The sequence below is a fragment of the Lissotriton helveticus genome, chromosome 8 (assembly GCF_964261635.1).
Source record: "Lissotriton helveticus chromosome 8, aLisHel1.1, whole genome shotgun sequence".
NCBI classification, from domain to species: Eukaryota; Metazoa; Chordata; class Amphibia; order Caudata; family Salamandridae; genus Lissotriton; species Lissotriton helveticus.
Window position 1 is genome coordinate 1,259,682,000 of NC_136069.1, and position 25,630 is coordinate 1,259,707,629.

The 25,630-nt window shown below is 44.5% G+C and overlaps 1 protein-coding gene across 1 annotated transcript in view; it reads left to right on the plus strand.

Annotated features, from left to right (window-relative positions):
- Positions 1–24,519, plus strand: part of ATP10A (ATPase phospholipid transporting 10A (putative)) — an 828,689-nt gene extending 804,170 nt beyond the window's left edge. The window contains exons 20-21 of the mRNA XM_078658238.1: positions 8,390–8,577; positions 22,648–24,519. Of these exons, the coding sequence (XP_078514364.1) occupies positions 8,390–8,577; positions 22,648–23,356 (897 nt within the window). The 3' untranslated portion in view covers positions 23,357–24,519. The remainder of the gene's footprint in view (positions 1–8,389; positions 8,578–22,647) is intronic.
- The last annotated feature ends 1,111 nt before the right edge of the window (positions 24,520–25,630 follow it).

Genomic DNA, 25,630 nt, shown 5'->3' on the forward strand with positions numbered 1-25,630 from the left:
GATATTGCAAAGTTATCACGCATATTCAATAGCAGCTTCAATACTAAAGTGCCAAAGTGCAAGGTGTGAATATTTCAGAAAATAGCAGTAAAGATGGACAAATTATTAGATCACATTAGAATTACAAATAGCAGCATCGTATAAAAGTGCCAATGTGCATAATGCGAGTAAAAACTAGAAGAATAGCAGCGAGAAAAGGCAAACTTATTAAGTTCTATGCATATTCACCCGCATATTATTCATATTACATTTTGCCATGTCTTAAATATAAAATCCGGAAGTGTATATAGTACATCTTAATCCAACATCCAAGAATTCATAGAGGAACGCGAACGAATGCCTTTATCTCAACTGTGTTTGATTCCATGAGATGGCTATTGCTCTCTGTAATTTTTTTGTGGTCTGGCGATCAGTGTAATCTTCTACTCATTAGGCTGGGTCATTCAATCATGGTTTCTAAGTCATGCACACATGCTGTGCCACTATGATGCCACCATGAAGGTGAAGTCTGTAGATGTGTAAGGACCATCAGGGTGCCCCCTCTTTGCAGTTGCACCGCTTGGCAAGGACCCCAGGCAAAGACCTCCACTTCAGTGAACATGCCCAATTTTTCCTTATCAAAGACATGCATGCAGCCTATGGGTCACTGCCAATTCTGGGCAGGCTGAGTATGGGGCCCAGTAAACTCATAACCCACTCCAGGTGACTGCCAAAGTAGAAGTGGACTTTGAACTTCCTGCAGCAGTCAAGAGACCCTCAGTCCTACCCTGCCAACTGCTGAAATTGCCTCAACTTAGAAATGGACCTTAAATTGGCGAGCCCCTCTGCAGTGATTTTTGGCCATGTCTTTGTCTCTACTCCTCAGTTGCGGAGATTGTGTCTGGACCAGTGTCTCTCTTCACAGAGAGAGGCAGCTCATCCCGGCGGGGACACACTGCACCATTGGGCTCATTCTTTTTTAAATTCTTTCACTGCACTGTGGTCAGGGAAACCGGTCTCCGCTTCTCTGTCACGGCTCTTTCTGCCATTGGCTGAATTGTTCTTTGGGCTTCACAGGTCAGTCCTCATTTGATCTTCGCTGGAATGTATAAACTCAAATCTGATAGCATACTAGAACCGTTTATATTACACCGAGACACTGTCCTTGCTCTCCGCCTTAGTGCCTGCGAAAGTAACTGTAAATTTACGCTGACAAGCCATGAACTCATACATTACAGTTAAATAAAATTGATACATCGGTGCTGTTTAAAATGTAAGATTTCAGCAACAGTACTAAAAGCTGTTCTTTAATTTATCATATTGGGCAAGAAATCCTATTCGTCTCACAAGAAAAGCAGACGTCAAAAGTACTAACAACCAGGCATATATTGTTCATATTCTTAACCTATCTTGCCATGCTTGCCCTTATTGGAAGGATGCTAAACGCAGGCATCTTCTCTTTTAGCAGTTGTGTATATAGCTTCAACAAATGTTAAGTGCATTTCATCACCCAGGTGCCCTTGTATAGAAGTCACATTTTTAATATTTGGTTGTTTTACCACCACACCACCCTTCCAATGATAGTCTCTACACTACAGCTTTACCCCCTTTAATATGTCTCTATGTAGACCCCAATCTGTGCACCCATAATTTAAAAGGGTTTCTCTCATGTTTAGCTGTGGGGTTTGAGATTTAAATAGGTGCAGGGCTGTAGCTTGGTCAGTAACATTGGGAGGGTGTGAGCTTCAGATTTGCCAACAATTACACTGGTTAAACTACATTAGCCTGCATGGAGAAGGGCAGAGTGTGCAACAGTCTTTGCGCACTCAGGAGTGGGCAAAGCACTCCTGCCATGCCCTGCACCGAGAGAAGGGCAGCTCCGCCCGCCCGCAAAGTGCAAAGACAAATAAAATGGTAATAGCCAAAAGTTATTACCATTTTATGTATTGGCTTTCTCGCACTGCGAGAAAACAGTGGGGCGACGCTCCTCCGCCATAGTGGAGGAGCCACCCCTGTCCCCAACTATTTACTACAGAATGCATGTATTAGGGGGGGGGTTGTAACACCCCAGAACCCACCCCCTCCCTCCCCAGGCCGACGCTACGTCCCTGAATAGGTTGTCTGTCATGGTAGCTATCAAATAATATAATTCTTTTGACCACAAAGAAAACTGAAACAATGGAAATGAAACCATAATTTGATATTATAAATAATGCAAAACACACAAGATAATAATGCACCTTTAGCTCTTGATGCAGTACCTAACTTACAAAGGATTTTCTAACCTCCATAACTGTCCTAAGAAAAAAGATCTCTATTCTCACTATAAGACACGTTCAGTAACCCCAAAGGGCACTTAACGTATAGTGTCAGTTCTTTATGTTTACTTGTTGTAGTGCATAGTACTCAGGAGCTCAATTAGTCTTAAACGAATGTTTAAAGTGGTGCTGTATATGAATTTGAAACCACAACAAAAAAAGATGGACACAAACTTAAAGAAATTACGTGGAACAAACAGAAACATTTAGGTCTCGCTGGAGACATGTTGGTACCAGTATTTAATACAAACTTAGATTGGCCTTTGGAATTAACCCTTGCTCAAGTGTGATGGCCTTTTGTGTTTCCCCACTCCTTCCTCTTAATTCAATGGCTGTCATCCTTATTCTTCTCCTTCTGCTCCACCTCTAGAGTATTTTGGTGTCACTGTGTTTCGATTTGGTGAGTTGCCGCCTTCCAGCGCTGGAAGTCTGCAAACTGAACGTTTGCATGTTTCTATGAACTTTTAGGACCATGAGAGAGAGCATGGCCTGTCTTCTTTCACCTCTTGCGTCAGCATTTATAGCTGTCTACACAGCTGGCCTTGCTCCCACCCGTCCTTCTCCAGCTGATGCTGCTGCATCCAACTACTTCTTACCCCGTTCTCCTTGATCTTATGATCACACTCGCTCATCATCACTGTCCTTTCACTCTTCCCTCATTACTTCACAAATCCGCTCTCTTGTTCTTGATCCTCACTTGGTGTCATCACTCTCTTCGCTTCCCTACCTTCCTGCTCAGTCACTCTCTCTCCATCACTCACTCTCTGCACATACTAGTGACTGCTGACTTGCATTCGCAAGAAAACAGCTAAAGAGCTGTTCCGTAAGTAACCAATATAGTTGTCTTATATATACAAGTGGCTGGTACTACTTGTAAATATTATATTGAGGTCCTCGAAAACATACTCAATAATAATTTTCATCATCATCACAACCCAGCATTGAGATGTTTATTTTGGAGATAGAAAACAAGCCAATCCAATCCAAAAATTCTTTATTTCGGCCACATGGGCCATAAAAGATGCAGTGAAAATACATACATTTAAAACACAATATTTACAATAAAAATCCTACTGGACCTGCAATGTTAAAAAATACCAGGTAATATAAATTAACCAGACATTTTCTTCCTTATTATCCATGCTGCCATTAAGAATTTGGAAACCGCAAACACAATGTGGCCCAGGGTGTTGGTTTTCAAAACCCTGTAGGCCTGTAAATACTTCCTAAAGCCCAGGTTCCGACACAGAGGAGCTAGCCAGCGCCTCCTCGGGCTCCGGTAGGCATGACAACAGAACATTATGTGCAAATCATCTTCATCATTGGCTTTACAGCATGGGCAAAGTTTATCACCCCCTAGCGACCATTTAAAGGTGAATACTTTAGTAGGGAGCGTGCCAAACCTCCATTGCAGGAACAGTTTCCTCGCCAAAAGAGGATAAATAAAATCCATAAAAGGTTCAAACACATAGGAATTTTTGGATACTATAAAACATCCCGTCAAGGTGCCACTATCATAAGCATTGACCATGTCAACAAGGTTTTTATTCTTGTACAGCTGGGCGAGGGTTTTACGCGAAATACTTCGGCAGCCCTGAGCTGGATCATCCCATAAGTCTGGCAAATTCAGGCTAAACAGTTCCGACTTGATAAATGCCAGCCAAGGGATTTTGCAGTTAACATTCAACCTCATGACATGTATAAGGTCCTGCCTGTAATGATACAGTTCCTCGGTGGTCCATATCCGGTGCCAGAACTTCACAGGTTTCGACCGTAGGTCCTCAGCAATAGACGGAAGGCCCAGGTCAAGTCTTAGGGGGAGGAGTGGTGAGCCTTGCGGGAGAGCAAGTAAGCGTCTCAGAAAACAATTTTCCACCCCTGCCATAACCTTCCCTGCTTTGTGTCCCCACAGCTCACTGCCGTAGGTGGCTGCTGCCTTCGCTTGGGTCCTATACGTTTCCAAGGCCGGGCTGACGGGCTTGAAGGTGGACTTATTGGACACCTTCAAGAGTGCGCCCGATAGCTGGGAAAGTTTCAACCTAGATCTTGCTACCTGGGAGTCCCATGTCAAGTTTTCTTGGAGTGATACCCCCAGATATACAAAGGTCGAGACCCTTTCGAGGCTAGTTTCCCCCAGTTTTGGATTGGGTCTAGTTTTGGTGGGGGGGTTGAAGATCATGAACTTAGTTTTTTCCGTGTTCACCTCCAACCCATGTTGACGACAGAAATTACCAAAACCGTCCACAATCCTCTGGATCCCCAAACAAGCAAAACTCATTAGACTTGCAGAAGGAAATAGGCACATGTATATGTACATATAGCATTGATTCACTCTCAATGGTCTGTGTGATGGAAATGAATGCATAGTTGAGATTGCTTGCATTTTTTCATTTCCACTTGAAACAAAAAGAGTCATTTTAAGGAATCTGATCTGTTCATAATTCTCTGGTTCCTAAGCTCAGGGGAGAAGTGGTAGAAGCCCACATAATCCTTGTTCCTCACTCATAGGACTTCTAGTAATGACCTACAATAGTGCAGCCTGATACAGCAAACATTTGTGTATGACTCAAGGGACCTCTACTATTGGCGTATGGTGTAGTAGCCTTCTACAACAAAGACTTGTGTGTGACTGGGGCACTAATAACAGCTAAAGGTATTGCAGCCTAGAAGTAGGGATTTGATTCTGACTCATCGTACCTCAAGAAACAGCTAAAGGTTCTACAGTCTGCTACAGAAAAGACTTGCATTGCATTCAAGGGACTCTAGTAATGAATTAGATACTGACCCGTTCATCAGAAGTGTTTTGGGCTGGTTTTTAAGGGCATGCAGATTTGCTTTTTAAAAATAGTGAGGCAAATTGGTTTTGCCAATGTTTGTTCATATTGTAAACTTTCAAGAGACTTGGGCAGACAGAGAAACAGAATGATTAGGAACATAGTGTACACAAAATCTGAATGAACCATGGTGGTTATTTCAATTGTAACATACTGCAGCAAAGTCAAGCTTTCTAAGTATTTGCTCATAACTATTCTGTAATGGATGTACTTTGGTACTTTTCGACAGCGTGTGTCCTGATATTCAATCATACATGCACCGCTGGGTGTGCAAAACCTGCCTGGTGTGCAAATTCAAGAAACAGCTTGTTAATTAACCTAACTTAATTGAAGCTGTGTGTTTTCATTAATGGGCTTGTTTTCAGAGAGTATTTGAACTGTACATTGAGAAACTCTCTAACACTAACTAACAGCCTTTTCAAAATAAACTATATTAAAAGCGATTTTCTGATCATACAGGCATGGAAGTGCAGTGTGAACAAGTTTTTTTTTATAGCAAATCATGTGGACTGAAAATCTAGTAGTATTCCTACTTGAATGTGTTCACTGTCATCGTTTAGGAGAATAATGTGGGTGTTAATCATCCTTTCACTCTCACTCAGAAGGCTTCCACTTAAAATACATCTGGTGTTTAACATTTGATTGAATGTACTCTTGCCAGTCAAGCTTTCTGAAAACCTGCAGACCGTTCTCTGCTGGAAGACATAGACTCAATCATTGTATGTTAATCCTGTTGGTTGGTTGTAGATTTTTCACAATACGGTACAGTAGTTACACTTTGTCTTGGTCTGTGTCTGGGCATCAATGTTGCTATCAGGATGTACTGAAAAAAAACAAGGCCCCCAGTTCCCGCGTTCCACACCTAAGTAGCTACAACTAAACACCAACAAACATTTATGATCCCGGATATAGTGTTAGAATACTGGATAGGGCCCTCCGTCCTATCATGACTGGTAAATACACATATGGAAGAAAGTAACCAACTACTCATATAGAAATAACCATACCTGTCAATGCTACAGTAAAATAATTCTCAACAATCCAATGTTTTGAGAAAGTGTGTTTATTATTAATCTCCCTGTATTTGTTGATGCTTGTTTTTGATATGGACAGCCAACACGTGTTACAACCCCTCCAGCCGCTAGGCCTGCAGCTTTTTCAAGGCAGTATGGGTTGCGGTTGATCATAAGTGAAGTTCTCAGTAGGAAATTTGATACAAATGGGAGCAATTCCGTTATTGCATGTGGTCTGTAGTTCTATCTCCTAAGGTTTGTAATGGAACTGTTAGGAGACCAATCATGACACAAACTTGCTATCACCTCTGCAATATACTGCCTAGAAGTGGTCAAGCAGTATATGCTGCAGGAAGCTTAATTAAATCTTAAAATGTTTCTGACATTCTGCATTAACAAACTTTGAATTGAATTTAAGATCAAAAACGTGAAGGATAAGGTTTTTGACAAGGAAGGTAACGTGTGGAATATGAAAGGATGTAAATCAATGAAGGGATGCTAATTTAAAAGGGTACACTACAGTTCTGAATAGTCATATTCAAAACATTATTACTGTGGGTGTAAGATTTGGGTGAAATGTAGACCTTACGTTATTGGTAAATTGGTAAAAATTAACACAAAGCAGTGGCTTGCCAGCTTCAAAACTTTGACAACACCACACCCAGTATCTCAAAGTAAAGGGGTGTGACTCCTACAGGGATGACATAAAACAAAGTTGCTTTACCTTAGGACAGCTCATTTTTACATAGCCTGTGGCCCATCTCTGTAATAGAATGAGAGGGAACAAGATGGGTTATAGGTTTCTGTAGACACAATTTCATTCTAGAAGTCAATACACAGTATTCTAAAGAGTACTTGTTAAAGGTCGCACAGCTTCCAAAAACCTGCCTATCCTATTGCATCTCCAGCTAAGACCTGGAATTATGGTAATCTAGGGGTATACAGCCTGATTCATCAAGCTAAATTGCACTCGCAAAGGGCAAGATTCTCAGAATCTTGCCTTTTGCGAGTGCAATTTTTGCATTTGGGATTCATCATCCCAAATGCAAAATTCGCTATTAAAGAATTCGCACATTTGCGAAGAATTGCATTTAAGGAATCTCTATTTGAGATTCCTTAAATGCAATTCATGAATCATTTTAAAATTGCGAAATTGCAATTTTGGGCCGTTATTTACCGAGAGGTCAGACCTCTCGGTAAATAGCAAAAACTTAGAGAAATGAATTTAAAAGCATTTTTCTAAGTTGCATGTTACACACACACATGTCCTTTGGACATGTGTGTGCGCAACACCAATGTAGATTACATTTCAGGGGTGCTACAGGGTGTCCTTTGGACACCCCTGCACCCTTGAAATCGCATCCTTATTTGCGACTAGCTAATTGCTAATCGCAAATAAGGAATAACTCCCCATTCATTCCTTTGGGCCTGTAGGCCCATAGGAATAAATGGGGAGTTATTTCTTATTTGCGATTAGCAATTTGCTAATCGCAAATAAGGAACATGTAGAAATCGCAATATTTTTTGCAATTCCTACATGAATACAGTTTTGCAAGTCCTTAATAGCGATTCCTTATGATTCGCTATTAGGGGCTCGCAAAACGGGAGAATGATGAATCAGGCTGATAGTCTTTAAAGTTGGTCAACGAAATGGGGGGTGGGCTGGGTGTGTGTATCTCTGCATATATTTATAGATTGTGATATATTTCTTATGTACTCATTAACAATAAAAATAGTTTTAGGTAGAACCCGCATGCGTTCATCGTTTGCCTGTATTTTGAGAAGTATTTTCCATTTCATTCTACTCAACCAAGCCTTAGAGAGAAGTCTCAGTAGTTTGTATGCAATCAAATCTTTGAAGATGTGAGTACCTGTGCAATTTGTTGAAGGGAAAACGACATTAGAAGCTATGCCTTCATCTTAGCTGGGTTGTTGTCCAATATCCTGTATTCTGGCTAATCTTAACTAAATCTTTGAGCAGGACAGTGTTTTCTTTGCTGAGGTTTCCCAGATTGTTTGAAACTTTCCAGGCATATTGTGCGCAGTTTAAACTGACGTGTTATTTTCCCCAAGCACAACTGATATAATGCTGACTCCTTTGAAAGCACTAGGTTTCTGCCTCCTTTGGAAAAATTCCAGTGACCTCAATATTAGAAATTCAACGAAAGAAAATCGAGCTTTTAGAAAGTAAAATGTATTGAATTGCTGAATAAGCTTACATGGCCTTTGTTTTATTTCTTTTTAGACTTGGATCAATGTGGCTTCCATTTTCTTCAGCATCTTTCTGTTTTTTTCTGTGGCTCTAATTTATAATTCATCTTGTCCAACTTGTAACCCACCATCTAATCCCTATTGGACTATGCAGAGATTGCTGAAAGAGCCCAAATTCTACTTGATTTGTCTTTTATCACCGGTTGCTGCTTTATTACCAAGGTATTATCATCTTCCAATCTCAATCATGGTCCTGTGATCACATTATTTCATTGTTCTGATGTGTTTTAATAAGAAAGTAACTGTATATACAGGGAAGTACCTTTGTTCTGTCCAACTTTTATCTAATTCTTGCAAGCCTCATACGTAACATGCAAATATTGATGTACTTCAGTAATAATTCCTTTTAATACAAAATGTGTTTAAATAGGCATTTTAATAAACTCACTGTGTTCCTTGTTTATCCTCATCTGTCCCATTTGTTCCCCAATATTAATGGGGTATATGACGAATGAACGTCCACATGGCAAGGTAGGTCTAACATACAGGTTTATTTCATACAACGTATTGGCTACAGTTTGTCACGTCCAGCTGGTCCAGATGTCCAACAGCAACTGAGGGTTGCAGTTATAATCTTCACACAGAGTCTGCTAAGCATGTGAGCCATCATTACAAAACACAACACAACATACAGAATGCATATGAGCTGCTTAACCTACAATGCACTTCACTACATCAACTTACCCCCTTACAAAATGAACAAAAAGAAAATAATTTTAAAAAAAACCTACTAAAAGTAAATAAATGTACAGTACTTATCATAGTAAGACCTCTCCATGAAGATTACACTTTGGGTAACAATTATGAGTGTTCAAAGGCATCAACAGACCTCACACCCACATGTATGCTAGCCAATTTCCCTCTCTCAGAAAAATGTCCATGAACATGCACCTGGTTATCGGCTACAAAGGTGTGAACGGATCCTTTTCTCTTGCTCATGATGCTTACCTGCTCTGGATTAGGTTTGCCCAACTTCCACTTGTTCCATCAACCTTTTCCTATAACTAGTACTGCACCTTTGCTGGCTTTGTCCACACACACTGGTGCAGTGAATTGGACTCCCATTTTCAGCTCTGATGGAGTTTTTAAACATTATCCTGTCACCTGCCACTAGATCTGGTCCAACCTCACCGCATAATTTTTAAGGATAGGCAACCTCTGGACAGGCAAATACTTTCACTTTTGTTAATTCGTACAGGCATCTCTCTACTTTATAGTGATAAAAAAAAATGCAATGTGGGGAAATATTGTAATTCCTAACTTTCTGAGTAACAACCGCACTCACATCTAAGCCTGAATTTAAGGCAGTCCGTATGCCTTCCTCAATGATTCTGTTACAATGCTCAATCAACCCAACAGAGGAAGGCCAAAACTGAGAAACTTTCAGTTGTTTACAGCCCATACTGGAAAATAGTGTCTTCATGCAGTCAGATGCAAAGTACATCCTGCAGTCTGTAACCACAATTTGAGGTGTGCCTTCCAGAATAAAAATATCTTTCAAGAATTTGATAACTGTCTCAGTGTCAATCGACTCTATGAAAGAGTAATACATCAATTTTAGAACATAGTCAACAATAAAACACAATGTATCTCATATGTCAAGGTGGAGTAAGGCCCTGAAAAATGTAACCTTTTTTTTATCCAAGCACCCTCAGAAGCGGATGTCGGTTGTACAGGGGTATGCATACTCTCCCAGTTCTTGCGTAGACACTCAGGACACCAGTCAATCTTGAGAAACCAGGCTTCCAAAAGTTTTGTGCAATCTTCATGCGTGTCTTGATAGTATCCACATTACCTAAATACGCCAGAGATATTATTTTGTTGTGCAGTTTTGTGGGTGGGACCAAACGTTCTCCTTTAAGGACAACTCCAATAACCACAGACAAATTGTTTGTGACCTGAAAAAAAAATCAACTCCCCACCTAAGTACTTCTCCACAGGCCACCATGAATTGCATAGTCCTTGACCTATCCCAAAATGTAATTTTCAGCATACGTATTTAACCACTTCTGCTCACTCAGCTCACTGATGTTTACCCATAGCACCTAACATCGCCACATGTTCCCTACCATTCAGCACGAGATCAACATTATTATCTGAAACTGTGTGGGACAAACTGCTAGCTCTACAATACTGTCCATCTGGAACAGTATTCTGGAACTTCACCAAGCCTTACAGTGTTGTCAGGACCAGGGACAAGGTATAAAACCATTTTAGCCAGGTCCTACCACCCCATATTATTTCTGCCCTTAACAACCACATAAACTTTGGTGTATGTCACTCGGCCAAGACAAGTGACATTTCATTGTCTTTCTCCCCAAGTGCCATAAGACTTAAGATGGTGGCCCTCAGACTGCTCTGAAGCCCATAGGGCAAGTAACCTTGGCAGCAGCAGTAACATACCTGAATTGCTCTGTTGAGGCCTGCCGGAACCCCATACAACACAGCAGTAGGGGGTGTGGTTGATTTACACATAACCTGAGGGGCTGAAGTGATGTACAATTGCTCCTTTGTTGCTTTGCTAACTTGATTAGGAAAGTCAGAAGTTGCAAGAAAACACCTCATAATGGCCTGGGACTGTCCAGTCAAGATCAGAGGTATCAGGCGGCTGGGACATTCTTGGGTGGTGGCAACAGACTGGGGAGTGACATTTAACCAACATCTCTTGTCGTGTAAAGTTGTCCTAGTGTGGGCGTGGCCTACAGCCCATCGGTCTGATCACCAAAACCTCCGAAAAGTCCTCTGAGATAAAACTGCCTATGGGTAAGCAGTGAAAAAGAAAGGGGCAATTTGACCATAGCAGCATATAACGCTTCTGGTGGTTCACTAACACCCAAACATTTGTCACACACGGACCACCACTGGAGAAAGAGAAAGACCAGAGCCTCACCCACTCAGAGACATCCAGGGCGCAGCCAGAGTTGAGACCACAAGCAGGACGGACTGGTTAGTCACAGTGAGAACAGCATGGAAGATAACCAAGCCTAAAAGATAAGCACCTGGCCCTAGCATGGAGCAATTGCTCAAGAAGAGAGTGAGGCCAAAGTCTGGCCCAGAGTGAACCTACAAGCTACTGGCAACAAGACAGGGTACTAAGGAAGGAAAGAATCAAACATTAATGACCTCTTGTAGCAGAGTACTACTCGAACGATAGGCAATAGAAGGTATGAACATGTCAAAGGCAGAGAAGGCACATGAGCCGTGGGGGGAACCATACCTTCACCAAGAGCCTATTAGATAAGGGTAAAAAGAACTGTCCTGTTGGATATTTTATATTCCTATTCCTCATTTTATGAATCGCAATGGGCACCAGACTGGATACAAACAATTTGCAATCTTTCTCCTGCACATTAGGTGATATTTGGGGAGTTTCTGAAGTCAATTCACTTTTTTTCTGCAGCCTTCAGTGAGTTTCCCTAGCTGCTCTCTGTGGAGGTTTGTCATGTAAAACGTAGAGTTTTGCTGTGCTTGGCAGGATGTCACCTCCAAAAAATCAGGATTTAAATCCTGCTCATCCTGTCATGGACAGATGTCCATTTCAAACCCCCACTAGGTCTGCATGTGGTGTTTTGGGCCTAAGTACAACTCAAAGTTGTCGAGCAGTGGGTCGCAATGCATTCAAAAGCCATTAAGGAGTGGGAGGCAAAGTTATGACCTGTGTGTACCATGAGCTTTGGGCTTGATCAAGATCATGTTTGCCACCATCTTCCAAGTCATCAAAGGAAAAAGCAGATGGAGAGGTGCAGATGGGACTACTTCATGTCGAGGTGCTGCTTCTAGACTTGGTGAACATGACTCCGGCTAAAGAACCGCGTCCGGAGCTGGTTGCTGCTCAAGTGCCAAGTCTTCTTCCATCATATCTGGAGTTCCCAGCTGCAACTTGGCACTGATCCGTACTTTCACACAAGAGATGATGGCGCTGTTCCAAGGCGCATCGGTTCCCTTTGGCATCGGACCGCATGGATCCAGCGGGGTCTGCAATGGGGATAAATACATTGGTGTTTCTCCAGCACCAGTTGATCCTGTCACTCTCCACACAGCACACTTCTGAACCCTACTCAGACCACATCAATGGCCATTGACAGCCAGTAGCCCCTTCACTGATGCCAGCCCTGGTTCCTGAACATATGCCTCAATACAAGGTCATTCCAATGCTCTCAAGGTTTAAGGTACAAAGATTAATAGAGAAGGACCGGTACAGAAGTGACACTCAGACCACCATCAGCACTCAGAAAGTCTGCTGAGCTGCTGCAATTGCCTCTTTCAATAGATGGGTCATCGGGATCGACTTCAGGCTTATTTTGGTCCCCCCATCAATAAGCCTGAAGCTGATCCTGATAACCAAGTTTAGGGGAGACCAGCAAGAAGTGCTGGATAGGAAGGAGTTGATGATAATTATCCAGGTTGGAGCGATGATGGTGTCTGAGTTTTCTGATAAGGGAGAAGGGGAGAGGATCAGAGACGAGGGAGGTTGGCTTTGTGGATAATAGTATTTCCCCGACTTCTTTTTCATATATTGTTGCGAATTTGGACCAGTTTGCATTATTTTTTTGGGATGGAGGTGGTTGGCGCTGGAGTTCTGGTATTCTGAGAATCTGGGATTGTAGGGATCAACATCAATTGGTGATGAGGTAAGTGGCGGGTCATTGGACATGGGGTCTTTGATGGCAGGTGGAGGGGAAGGGGGTCTAACGATAGTTCAGTGTTTGTTATCTTGTCTGTGAAGAATTCAGCAAACTCTTCATATGGTTTTGTGAGGGCATCTGTAGTATGTTGTGGAATGGAGAAGGTTTGTTTTTGATGAGCTTGAAGAGGCCTTTGGGACTGTTTCTGGAGTGGTCTAATTGGGCTCTGAAGAAGGTGGATTTTTCTCTGTAGATGCGCTTTTTATTTTTAGCTGTTCTGTTCGTAGGAGAGAGAGATGAGCTAGAGCGGGTTGGTTTCTCCATTTTCTTTCTGTCAATCTGAGTTGTCGCCTCTCATTGGTAAGGTCTGTGTTGAACCATGAGCTGAAGGGGGCACTTTTAGATTTTTTGAGTTTTAGGGGGGCGATGGTGTCAAGGAGTTTGTCAGTGGTTGACAGTTCTGGAGTGGGAATGATTTGGGGGCTAACTTTGCAGTTTAATTTTTTAAGGGCAGGCAGTGGTCCCTAGGGCCACTGCCGGCTCTTGAAAAATATTTGCGCACCCATTCAGAAAGGGGAAGGCGTTCCTCGGGGGACCCCTTCCCGTTTGCGAAAGGTTTACCACCTACTTGAAGTAGGTAGTAAACTGCAAGTTTTTTGCGACTGCATGGCATTTGCACTCGCTATTAGGAAGGGACTTCTTCGGCATGCCCCTTCCTAATAGCGAGTCACTAACCCTATTTTGCGAGTCACTAATATATTAGCGACTCTCAAAATAGGGTTAATACATTGTGCATCAGTTGTACATCTGGCCCGATGTCTTTTACAGATGAGATCTTCAAGTGTAATTGATTGTCATTGGCATATTGGTGCAGAGCAATTCATTAGTTTTCCAAAGTTAGCCCACGAGGCGCCAAGTAGAGGTTGAAAAATACTGGGGCTATACGGAACCATGTGGAGCCCCACACACTGCTGTCACTTTAGATGAAAGGTGATCAGCAATTTTCACTAGCAGGGATCTGTGGTGTGGAAGGATGAGAGCCAGCTTACGTCCTTACCCCTAAAGCCCATGCAATATTCCAGAATAAAAAGTAGCCTGTCCTTATGAATCGTATCACAGGCAAAGCAAGAGTCACGATTGACCTGGATAGGACATACATCATCAAGTCCTCTTAGGGTTGGAGTTTCTATACTGAAGCCCGCTGAATAGCCAGACTGACCAGGCTAGCAAGCGTTGGTAGGTCGCTATTTTTTTAGTTGCCTTTCCGAGCTGTGGTGCTAGGAGACTGATTGATAGTTTGCTTGTTGATCTGTATCCAAGTTCCCTGTTGTTAAATTGTGTTGATTTGATTTAGTTTAATGGAGCTTGGGAATAGAACTTGCTGCATGGAGGCATTTATTGAATGCGTCCTCGTGTAACGAAACTGGTGCTATGTAAAGTGCTCTGATACCCGATATCTTCGGGTCTAGTTCGCGCTATATAAAACTCTAAAAAACAAAACAATTTTTAAATGTATCAGATTTTGAAATCTTTCCTCAAGAGGTTTGGCCAGAAGGTGAGCACAGAGGTTTTCTCTGGGCTTGATTGGTGTTAGGTAGATCATCGAGTGAGATAGGTGAGAAACATCAAGTGTCAGAGTATTTAGGGGAAAGATTTAGGGCTACAAAGTTGGCATTAAATTTCTCTCAGCTAGTCTGATTTTCTCATTGAAGAGTTTACTGAAGCTTTTGCATAGATCTGAATTCACCGGTGGCCAGTGTTCATTATGGCGATTAGAGAGATGTTTGGCATGCCAAGACTGAGAGGGTAATTCATTTGTTGAGGGGCATATATGGTCTTGCCCATATTGATTTAGCCTTTGCAAGAATGCACGTATATTCTTTGTGGGTTTTTTTTGATTTTGGAGTGTCAGGGTAGATTTTGATTTTCTACTAATATTTTGGTTTTCCTAAAATTGACTGTAAATTCCATCCAATTGTAACTAGCACCTGCATACATATTAAGACTGCTGCTTCCAAATCTGAGCCACTGGTGTACACTTGGACTGAACTTTTGTGTCAGGTGAAGGACCTGTAATTAATCATTTTCATTGACAACCTTCCAGATTCCTCTTGTTTATGATGACACGCCCACTCCAAATTGGGGGCTCAGCTCAGTCTCCCATTACCGCTGACCTTTAACTTTCACCTATACCCAGAGGCTGCTTTAGAACAAAGCAGTGATAATTTTCTTTTCCTCTGTTAGTGTTCTCATAGTTCTGACTTCACCAGCGTAGGTTTTGATATCAGGACATATAAGGTGCGGACTGGTGCGCTGGTATCAGTCACTGCATTATTGTCTTGGAACCAGAACTCTCTCAGTCCTTCAATGATTACGTTCCTCAGCTTTCCATAGCAAATAAGTACAATCTCTCCTCCTGGGGTTTTGGGGTCAAATCCTTTTATAGATTCCTTAAAAATGTGCTTATCAAATCTGAATGATATTTGCATGTGGTACCTTGGATCCTATAAGATAAGGGGTATTCCTGAATGCACTGCAATATATGAAAAAAGTTCAAATGTCTGTATGGTGCTCCGGGGTAGCGCTCTCCGACTTGGAGCGTAATGAATACAAACTGAGGAAGCTCTCCCTCCTGAAACTGGGAAGAGTCCCCCGGGCTCCACGAAAATGTCCTTGTGTAAAGGTTTCCCAAAGTTATTCAATAGTATTCAAAGAATAAATGCTGTGATTTCAATTTGAAAATGTATTCGTATTTTGCATCCTGTTGTAATCACAAGAGTATGTTGCTTTAAATCATTCCTTCAAATTCAAATTATGCACTCTGATCCCAATGCATTTCGGCATACTCATAATGCCTTCATCTGGGGATATATGTTCGTGATGTGCAAACGCGGTTCAACAACTCGGAGGAATAATGGTTCCCATTCCCGACATGGGAACCATTATTCCTCCGAGTTGTTGAACCGCGTTTCAGGAGGGAGAGCTTCCTCAGTTTGTACCTTGGATCCTATCATGGTTCATCAGCCTTGGACTCCTGCTGCTCAGTATAGCAGAAGGCCATTAGAGAAGTAAGGCCAAGTATTTCTGGTAAAACCTGTGGGGACTCCTAAAGCAGACATGTTATCCCAAGGGACCTTCAGAGAAATAACACAAAAAGTGCCAAAAGAAGTAATGCTGCTTCCTTGTAAACAGTCACACTCCTGGAACTATTCATGGGGTTGATTCTGTTTCCTGGTGCCGGTCTCATCATCAGAGCCAGTCCCATAATGAAAATGATTAAACCAGAGTAAGCCAACACAATCTGCTAACACTGCAAATGTTGAGGCCATTAGTCAAGCCATGCTGGACATTTTCAGGCTGGCCCTACTTCCTTGGGTCACCCCCCCAATGGTGGACCCGCTGCTCCAGGTATCTGATAGAGACTACTAGCCGCAGATTCCTTACCGTAGAATTATCCCCAGGCGTGAGACTGGATCCAGAAAACTTTTCTTCCACAGCATCCCTGCGCGCCGGGGGGACGGCACCACGTGACTCCGCTCTGACGTTGTCCCCATCCGTGACATCAGCGAGGATACATAAGTCCCACCCCAGCGCGCCTACGTCAGTTTTTTTCTCTTTTCCGCGTGCAACGCGGATCCGGATTGTGTCCTGGCCTGTTTTCAGGCCTTCTCTTCTTTTTCAAGCTTTAGCATTATTGGAACAGTGTGCGAATGCCTTCGAGCTTCAAGATGTGTACCTTCTGTGCACGTCCCATGTTGGCGATGGACCCTCACCCGATTTGCATGTAGTGTTTGGGTGAGCACCACGACTCGGAGGAGTGCCACGCCTGCCAGCACCTTAAGCCTAAATCACGGCGGGAGCACCGGATGAAGTTGGTGTTGACGTGTCTGTCCCAGTCGGTGTCATGCCAGCGTCCGTCTCCTACCTACTTTCGTCTGCGACATCGTTTCTCGCCGCGACCCCAAGGGCATGGCTCACCGGCTGGTAGGTCCTTCAGTTTGTCTCCGAGGACTTGTCCTCCTTCCGTGGTGGGCACTACCTACCCTCGGGACATGCACCCCCGCTTGTCGCCTTCCTACCCACTGTTTCCCGGCGCAAGGGCGACTAGGGCCCAAATGACAGCCTACGTTGTGGCGCTGCAGGCTTCTTTGTTCCTGCCTCCACCTCCTGAACAGTCTGCGGATCCCTTGCCTCGCGCGGGGACTGCGTCGTCGGCAGCGCCGACCCCAGCGCCGAAGGTTTCGGGTTCAGGTCGTAGGAGGGTGGTGTCGTGGAGGTGCGGTCCTTCGGGGCTCCCCTCATCGGCACCTGGCATCCCTGCCTTGCCGCAAATCCCTACGGGGCTCCCTGTGGCATCGCAGGAGACCACCAGGACCCTGGGCTTACCCCCGAGTCCCCCTCGGTTCTCTGAGCAGGCGGCTGCCTTGCCAGAGGTCAAGCTAGTGCCGTTTCAGCGCTGGGGGCCTTACTCCCCTGCTCCGGTGGAGTCACGGGTGGGGTGTTTTCCGAGTCCCTCTCGGTCCTCGACGCGGGCGGCTGCCCCACCTGAGGCCGAGCTGGCGCCTTGTAGGTGCTCTCCTTCGATGTTCCGGTGTTGACCCCGCCCCATTCTCCTGGAGAGAATGTGGTGGCAGAAGTCAAGCCGGCACCACGAGTGCCCACTCCAGCGCCAATCGACGTCGATCAGGCGCCGGTGGCAGATTCCACTGAGCCGCCTCCGGCGTCGGGTTCTGGATTCATCTCCTGAGGTCCCTTCTCCAGAGATCTGTCATCTGTTGGTGTGTTCCTCCCCGGAGAAAGGGCGCCGTATTGTTGCCCTTTCACCGGCATCTTCCAGGAAAGGCTCCTCTCCGTCCCCACGGCTTAAATCCTCGAATCCTTCTTTCCGTGACTCGCGGCTGGCTTTTCCACCGGCCTCTCCACCTTCCCCTGAGGCCCCTCAGGTTCCCCATTCATCTGTGGATCCTCCACTATTCCGGGTCTGGCCTCCCCCCCCCTGGACTTGGGGATGGATGGCTCAGTCTGCAGCCATCCCCCACGGAGGAATTACTTTCTCCTCCACTGCGCCCTAACGAGGCCAGTGTTGCCTTTGCACGGGCCATTTCCACAGCCGCTGGTATTCTGCAGATGGGTGAACAAGTCACTCCATTTCTCACAGACAACCTTTTGGAAGTTCTCCACCAGGGCTCTGGTGGACGGGAGTTGTTCCTTCCTTTTGAAGCGTCACTCCACAATTCTTTTATGAGGCTTGGGGGCGTCCTGCCACGGGCGATCCGGTGCCCCAGGCACTCCTGTATCGCCATCGTCCTGCTCCGCACGACCCTGTCTGTCTTTCCTTCCACCCTTCTATTCAAGGCTCTCTTCTGCGGAATGCCTTTCCGTGTTTGCCTGTGGTGTTGTGTCCTCCGTCTCGGGAGGCCCGGTGGTTGGATTCATGGGGGCGTAATGTCTTCGCTTCTTCCAGCGCTGCCTTGAGGGAACTTAACACTTTGTGTGTGTTGACCAGGGCCACCTCCAGCCTGTGGGACTCTGTTGAGTCCCTTCTTTCTCACGTCTCCCATGAGGGTGCCCATGCTGATCTGCGGGGCCATGTTTTGGATGGTAGGGAATTGGCCGAGTTTATTCTTTGTGCGGTCTTGGGTGTTGATGATGCTCTCGGCCGTGCTATGGCTACCACTGTGGCTCTCCGTCGCCATGCTTGGCTGCGTGATGCCGTATTTCCTGAAAATATTAGAGAGAGTCTGGTTGATCTGCCCTTTGACTTGGTCCTTCTGTTTAATACTCATGCATATTCTGCCATTCAGCGTCTTCTTGCGGGCCTCCGTCCTCCTCCTCCGTACGCTGATTTCTTGATCCTCTGGGACTTGCTGGGAGGTGTTATCCCACCTGCTCCTGGACTCTGGTATTTAGAGTGCCCATTACACTTTCTGTGTGGGTTGCTGTGCCCTCAAGGTCCCTTGGTTGGCCTGCTTCTTTAGGTGGCTGCTGGTTCAGTCCCCCCCCCCCTCATTTTTTGGCAAGAGTATACTTTTTGGCTGCTTTCTAAGCCTTCTGTGGTTTCTGCCGCAGGTTTATAGTTTGTTCTCTGATGCAGGATTTCTTCCCTAAGAGTGGTCCCCATAATTTTCTTGGGACGTGCCATACCCCATGTGGGGTACTTGTAGCTATTGCATAGCTCTGTCTTTCGCTGGGAGGGTGTGGGCACTCCTTTGCGGGTTCTTGCCTCTCCTGGTGTCGCTGTTTTCCGCTGGTGCGGTTTCTTGATCATTACCTGAGCGTTGCTGGCGCTGCTTCAGTTCAGTCTTTTAGTTATCTGATGTATAGTTTGACTGGCTTGGTAGGCCATCTTCGGTGTTGTGCTGCGGTGTTTCGCCCTCCTATCCGCCCTTTCGGCCTGGTCCTCTGTCTGGTGTTCCAGGGAGATTGATTTCCTGTGTTGACGGCTGGGTCCGTCCTACTTGTTTCTCCTATTATCTTCCGGCTAGTTCCACTTTTCGTGGGTTGGTCTCTGTCTGGAACGGTCCCCTTCTTGGGGCCGTTCGAGATTTTCCTGGCCCCTGCCCTTGTTTGGAGCTCAATGTTGTCTGGCGCTCGGCCAGGGCGCTTGTCTGCGGTCAGCTGCACCGCTGGCTCTGCTGATCTTCGACCGGGGACCTTCACGTGGGTCCTTGTGCTCCTACCCTTGTTTTTTCAAGGGCCTTTTTGAGACTACGCCTTTCTTCCCACGTCGGCCTTGTTGCCCGAGGCGTCATTCCTGCCTTCACCATTTCTTCGGGCAGTGTTCGGTTTAAATGTCCCTTCACTGCATGTGTGTTCTAGTGAGGGGCTTTGCCTCCGTTCTGCCTCTTCTCCTTGGAGTTTTGGAGTGATTCTTATTCCTCAGTATTCCTCTGCTGTTGTCTGTTCCTCTGGACTTCTGGAGAGTGTTCCTGGTGCCCTAACAGGGCTTGGGGTGCACTGTCCTCCCTTCATCTTGTCTTATTTCTTGCTTGGTGGGGGTTGGGCCACCCCTCACATCTCCTCTCCTTAACACATCCTCTGTGGGGCTCTGTGTTCTTCTAAACTGGTGAGGTCCTCTTCTGCCTAGAGGGGGCCTGGGGTTGTCCCGGTCCCTATGACTCGTCCCCAGTGGGGCCCTGTATTCTTCCGGGGTGAGGGGGTCCTCTCGCAGATCCTACTCCTCCTTTGGGTATGGCTAGGGTATCTATTCCAGCTTAAGGTATCTGCGGCTAGTAGTCTCTATCAGATGTACGTGCTACTTACCTTTGGTAACGATGTATCTGGAGGAGACACTTCTAGCCGCAGATTCCTTCACGACCCGCCCTTCCTCCCCGTTTCTGCGAGGACTCTTCTTGGTCTTTTGCACTTGCCTGCCTCCGGGCGGCTGTCTTCTGCGAGTTCCCTTTTCTTACTCCCTTCCTAGGGGAATGCTTGCCTTGTTGTTGCTCCATTCCCTCCTTTCTGGTGATAGGGTGATGAATTCCTGAGTACTTCTGCGCCCCTGCACCTTGACCTCCAATGTGGGGTCGCTTGTGCTCTGCCTCCTTGGGTGGCTTGCACTTTTGACTCTCGCAGTCCTTGGGGTTGAGGTCCTTTGACTGGATCTCGACCCTCAGTTCTTTTTAGGAGATCCTTCCTGCTGGGGGTGAATTGTCGTTGCTCCTTCGTTCTGGCCCTGGAACCCTTCTTTGTTCTAGGTGGTGGTTGCAGACTCTTCGTCTGTTGCGCATTCTTTCATATGCTTCCTGCCCTCGGAGAGGCTGTTGTATTTGTCTACAAGCTATGCAATGCTTAATTTGTGTAAATTCACTGGAAGGCTGCCTGCCCAGAGGAAGTTGTAAAAGTCACATACTTCACTATTCGTCGCTTCGCTCTGCCCCCTACGTTACCCCACCCTCCCAAGATGAAAGGAAGCGGACATTTGTTTAGAGCTTGTAAATTCAGAACCAATTGGTCTGCGTCTCTGAATATGAAAGGGGCTTGATAAGATCTGCTTGTAGGCCATCGTCTGGAGTGTGCTGCGTGTTAACACCTCAATACAGTTCAGGGAGCCTCTTCTACTGCAAGCTGTCCCAGTAGCTCAGATCGAACCCGGGATAGCTAGATCACAGGGATTTTAAAACAAAACACCATAAAAAACTTCCCAATCCACTTAGAAGGGCTCTCAAAGGCTCAATGGCCAGGTCTGGTGAGGTGCCACACTAATTACAGCAGATAAAGTGCAAGGGCAGCAGATGCCATCTTTAGTAGTCAGATGACTGCATACCTTGTTTTATTTTTTTACATGTAATAAATGTGCACGTGAATGCAAGCAGCAGCCTTCTCGGAATATTCTAATTAACAGCACTCTAGGTACCTCTGAGAGGTGGATGTGCATATACATGATACACAGTGGGGCATATCTACAAAGGCATTTTGGAGCACATACAATAGAACTCCAGTAATTCTCTTTTACATACTATCTCATGCTCACTCCATCTATCGCCCTCACTCCATCTATCTATCGCCCTCACTCCATCTATCTATCGCCCACACTCCATCTATCTACCGTCTATCTATCGCCCTCTCTCTATCTATCTATCGCCCTCTCTCCATCTATCTATCGCCCTCTACCTATCTATCGCCCTCTATCTATCTATCGCCCTCTCTCTATCTATCTATCGCCCTCTCTCCATCTATCTATCGCCCTCACTCCATCTATCTATCGCCCTCACTCCATCCATCTATCGCCCTCTCTCCATCTATCTATCGCCCTCTCTCCATCTATCTATCGCCCTCACTCCATCTATCTATCGCCCTCACTCCATCTATCTATCGCCCTCTCTCCTTCTATCTATCGCCCTCTCTCCATCTATCTATCACCCTCCCTCCATCTATCTATCGCCCTCACTCCATCTATCTATCGCCCTCTCTCCATCTTTCGCCCTCTCTCTATCTATCTATCGCCCTCTCTCTATCTATCTATCGCCCTCACTCTATCGCACCACCACAGCATCACTCAGCACCACCACAGCATCACTCTGGGGTACCACAACATCACTATGCGGTACCACAGCATCACTGAACGCCACAGCATCACTCGTCGCCACTACAACATCACTCAGTGCCACCACAGCATCAATCTGTGCAACCATTCAACATCAACTGGTTCAAATATGTTCTCTCAATGTTTCTTTACAAAAGTTTAAGCTATTGCCATTATAAATTACAATAACTTTTTTTCAAGTATTACTTATTAAATTTAAAGCCATTGTTATTTGTAATATCAATACATCTAAGTCACGTAACTACAACACATGTTGCCTTACAAATGCTATAGGTGTCACATTTGCGAAAGTTAAAACTATTGGCACTATTAATTTTGCTATTTTCAAAACCAATACATAAATAAAAAATATGTCATTTAAAGTACCAATAGCTCAAACTTTCCTAATGCGAGACCTATTGCATTGCAAATGCTTGTTTCTGATGCCTGTTAAATGTTTAAAGGCATATAAAGTATGAAATGCAACATATCAAGCTTCTGGAAAGTCTAAATGGCTACAGGTAAGGTTTGGTGACAAGTAGTTATTCTTGAATTATTTACTGTTTCTTGTTATTCCCTTAGGTTGCTATGTAGGACACTGCAGGGGTCACTCTTCCCAACACAACTCCAGCTTGGGCGCCAGTTACTAAAAGTTCCTGCAGAGGCACGCAGTCGTTTTCTGGAGAAATTAAATCCCAAAGCTGAATTACGCGCTCCATGCCTAACACTGCAAGATGGTTCGCAAAATGCACATCATTTGGACGTCGAAGACCCTCACGATTCCTGCAACCCAAACATATCTATGGAGAAATGTGGCCAGTCAGCAGAACCTTGTTTTCCTCCAATTAATATGCACACTCCAACAACGCTAGAGGTTAAATCCACCCCTAGTGTTGCCATTTTGCCTGGAAAACGCCAACAAGCTTCTGTACCGTGTCACCCTCTGTACATTCAAGGCCCTCCTGTACTGGGAGATAAGTTGTTGCAATCTGAAACAGAACTGGAGTCTCCCTTCACAGAGGATGGGCTGCAGCGGACCGCAACTGGGGAACCATGTGATTCAAGTTTCACAAACTTAAAAACGTCAACGCCACGTTTAAGGCCGATGAGGCATCCAACAAGCAGTTTGCACGCGGGTTCAAGCGACAGCATACTTTTCAATAACGGCCTGCATCAAGACTGCAGCCTTGATTCCCAGCTAGAACATGCTTCATATTGCTGCAGGGAACACATCATCGTGAACCCCAAGATCTATTCAGCAAGTGAAGTGCGAGAAACAACGTTCCTATGACCTTAATTATTATTTATAGATTTTATTTTTGCACAAAAGATTTAAAAATATATATTGTTGTGACTGAAAATCGAAACCAAAGGTACCATTTTTTTTATATATATTTTAAAATCAGAGCTTTACAATATACAAAGGACATAAATGCCATGGATATATTTGATTTATTTTTTATTTCTAACAAAGTAATATTCTGAAAAGATTATTTGTGTTCACAACCACATAGGACAAAGTGGGCACATGGTGCTCAAGTTGCCAGAGTTGCACAGCTTGCCACAAGGAAGGAGCAAGTGAAATATGCAGGTTTGTGGTTGCAGGCTACTCATGCTAGTTTGCATAGACAAGCTTACAGTTCACAAATAATGTCTTTTTATCACTACCTTTTTGCAATGATCCCCAGTTCAAATTTGAGAATAGTTTTGTCCATATTTTTGCTGCTTAATTAATATTCAGGTAGACATTTTTGTGCTATATATCTGGTCTTTAGAGGCCTATTCTGAAGACGTTTCTATTACCTTTTCACTGTATGTTGATTTGTAAATTGCAGTGACAATTTGAGTCCTTCTGTTCTAGGGTTATATATAAGCAGTTCAATAGTGCCTTCCTCAGAAGAAACAGAGGCGATTTCCTTTTATAAAGTGGGTGCCATCCTTCCTATGGAAGGATATTTTCGTTGTTGGCAATTGTGTAGATGCAACTGTGTTATGCCATGCTACTCCAAAAGTGCTGATGTGAGAGGAAGCCATTTGTGTAATGTTAATACTGCAATATGATTACGGCCAGGGCTGGACTTGCAGTAGCGGGCATCGGGTGTTTCCCCAGTGGGCCACCAGGTGGGGACCGGTTTTTCAACGTAGCTGCAATATCGGCCCCCTGTAACAAAATGGGCAATGGTGAGACGGCAGTGGTGCTTCCAACTAGCCCCACCCCCCAGGGGGCCAGCCGAGCTGTTTGTTAGGGCTGGTTTCGGTTCCCAGTCCGGCCGTGATTACGCTAGACCGTTTAATAAATAGGTTAGTTCATTACAAATTGTAGTATTCAACAATAAATCTTGAGCAATAACTGCTAAGTGCTGATCATTATTTAACTTATGGTTATAGTCTGATTAGTTACTATAGCCTCTATTAGGCAGTTGACTGGTTATGTGAGACAAATGTGTTAAATAAAAGGAAAACTTTCATATTCTCAATGGCTTTGAGTGGTGAATAACCTCTGGGTGTCTTTTCGCAAGACTTGTCAGGTGAATGTGGACAGTACAAATGTGAAAAGTGTAATTTCTTGCTTTCTTACAGGATTGATAGTTTTCAATAAACTCTTCATGTTTGTGTCTCTAATTTCGAAAAGAAAGGCAATGACTGTGCTGTAGAGGCATTCAAGTCATTCCAACTGTGTGGATTAAGTTGACTTGCTAAACCCTTAGCTTCAAATACAATAAAAACATAAATGATTTTCTTCCCTATAGCTATTTAGTCTCTGAGCATGACAGTAAATTTAGAGAATTATAGCCTCAGCACAGAGGCTTTCATTAATCAGTTTAAATATTGTCTATTGTTTAATCATTACCCTGCTCGTGAAAGGTAAGCAAAACCTGAACATCATTATTTCGGTAGAGCCCTATTGATAAATCAGCCTTACAGGAGCAATTTCAACTACATAATTAAATATTTTTCTGTTCTTTAAACTGCAGACAGCTAACCAGTACAGTACAGTAGGTTTCTTAGGCTTCAGTGCATATCTCTCTGTTTCAATAAAAAGACAAAAACACATTGTTCATGCTAACTTCGACAAAATAAGTATAATATACATAAAATATACATAATGGGTAACATTTTATATATTTTATTTAACCCATCCTTCACAGGAAGAACGTAATATTTCACAGATATACGTGCATTTAGATAACAACTGCACCAAAGACAGGTAAACAAACCATTCTAATTGCGATTACGGCACCTTAAAGTACTTAAAAAAATTGTCCACTTTTTCGGGGCGTAGACAGCCCGGGCAAGATGGGGGTTGAACATTGAGTGCTGCTGGCAGGGCAGTGTTGGGTTGTTTGTAGCTCCTTCCTCGCTCCCGTGGTGGGCTACCACCCCTAAGAAGATCCATTTGGCGGCTGCGTGGTTGGACGTGCCAGGGACACCGGAGGTGCCAGCGAGTGTGGATTGCTGGGGGCTCTTCCCTTCCCGCCCCTCTCCTGGACTTGGGTCCTGTGGTGGTGCCATTCTGGGGCTACCGGAGCTACGGGCCAGAGTTGCTGCGATCCCCTGTGCCTTG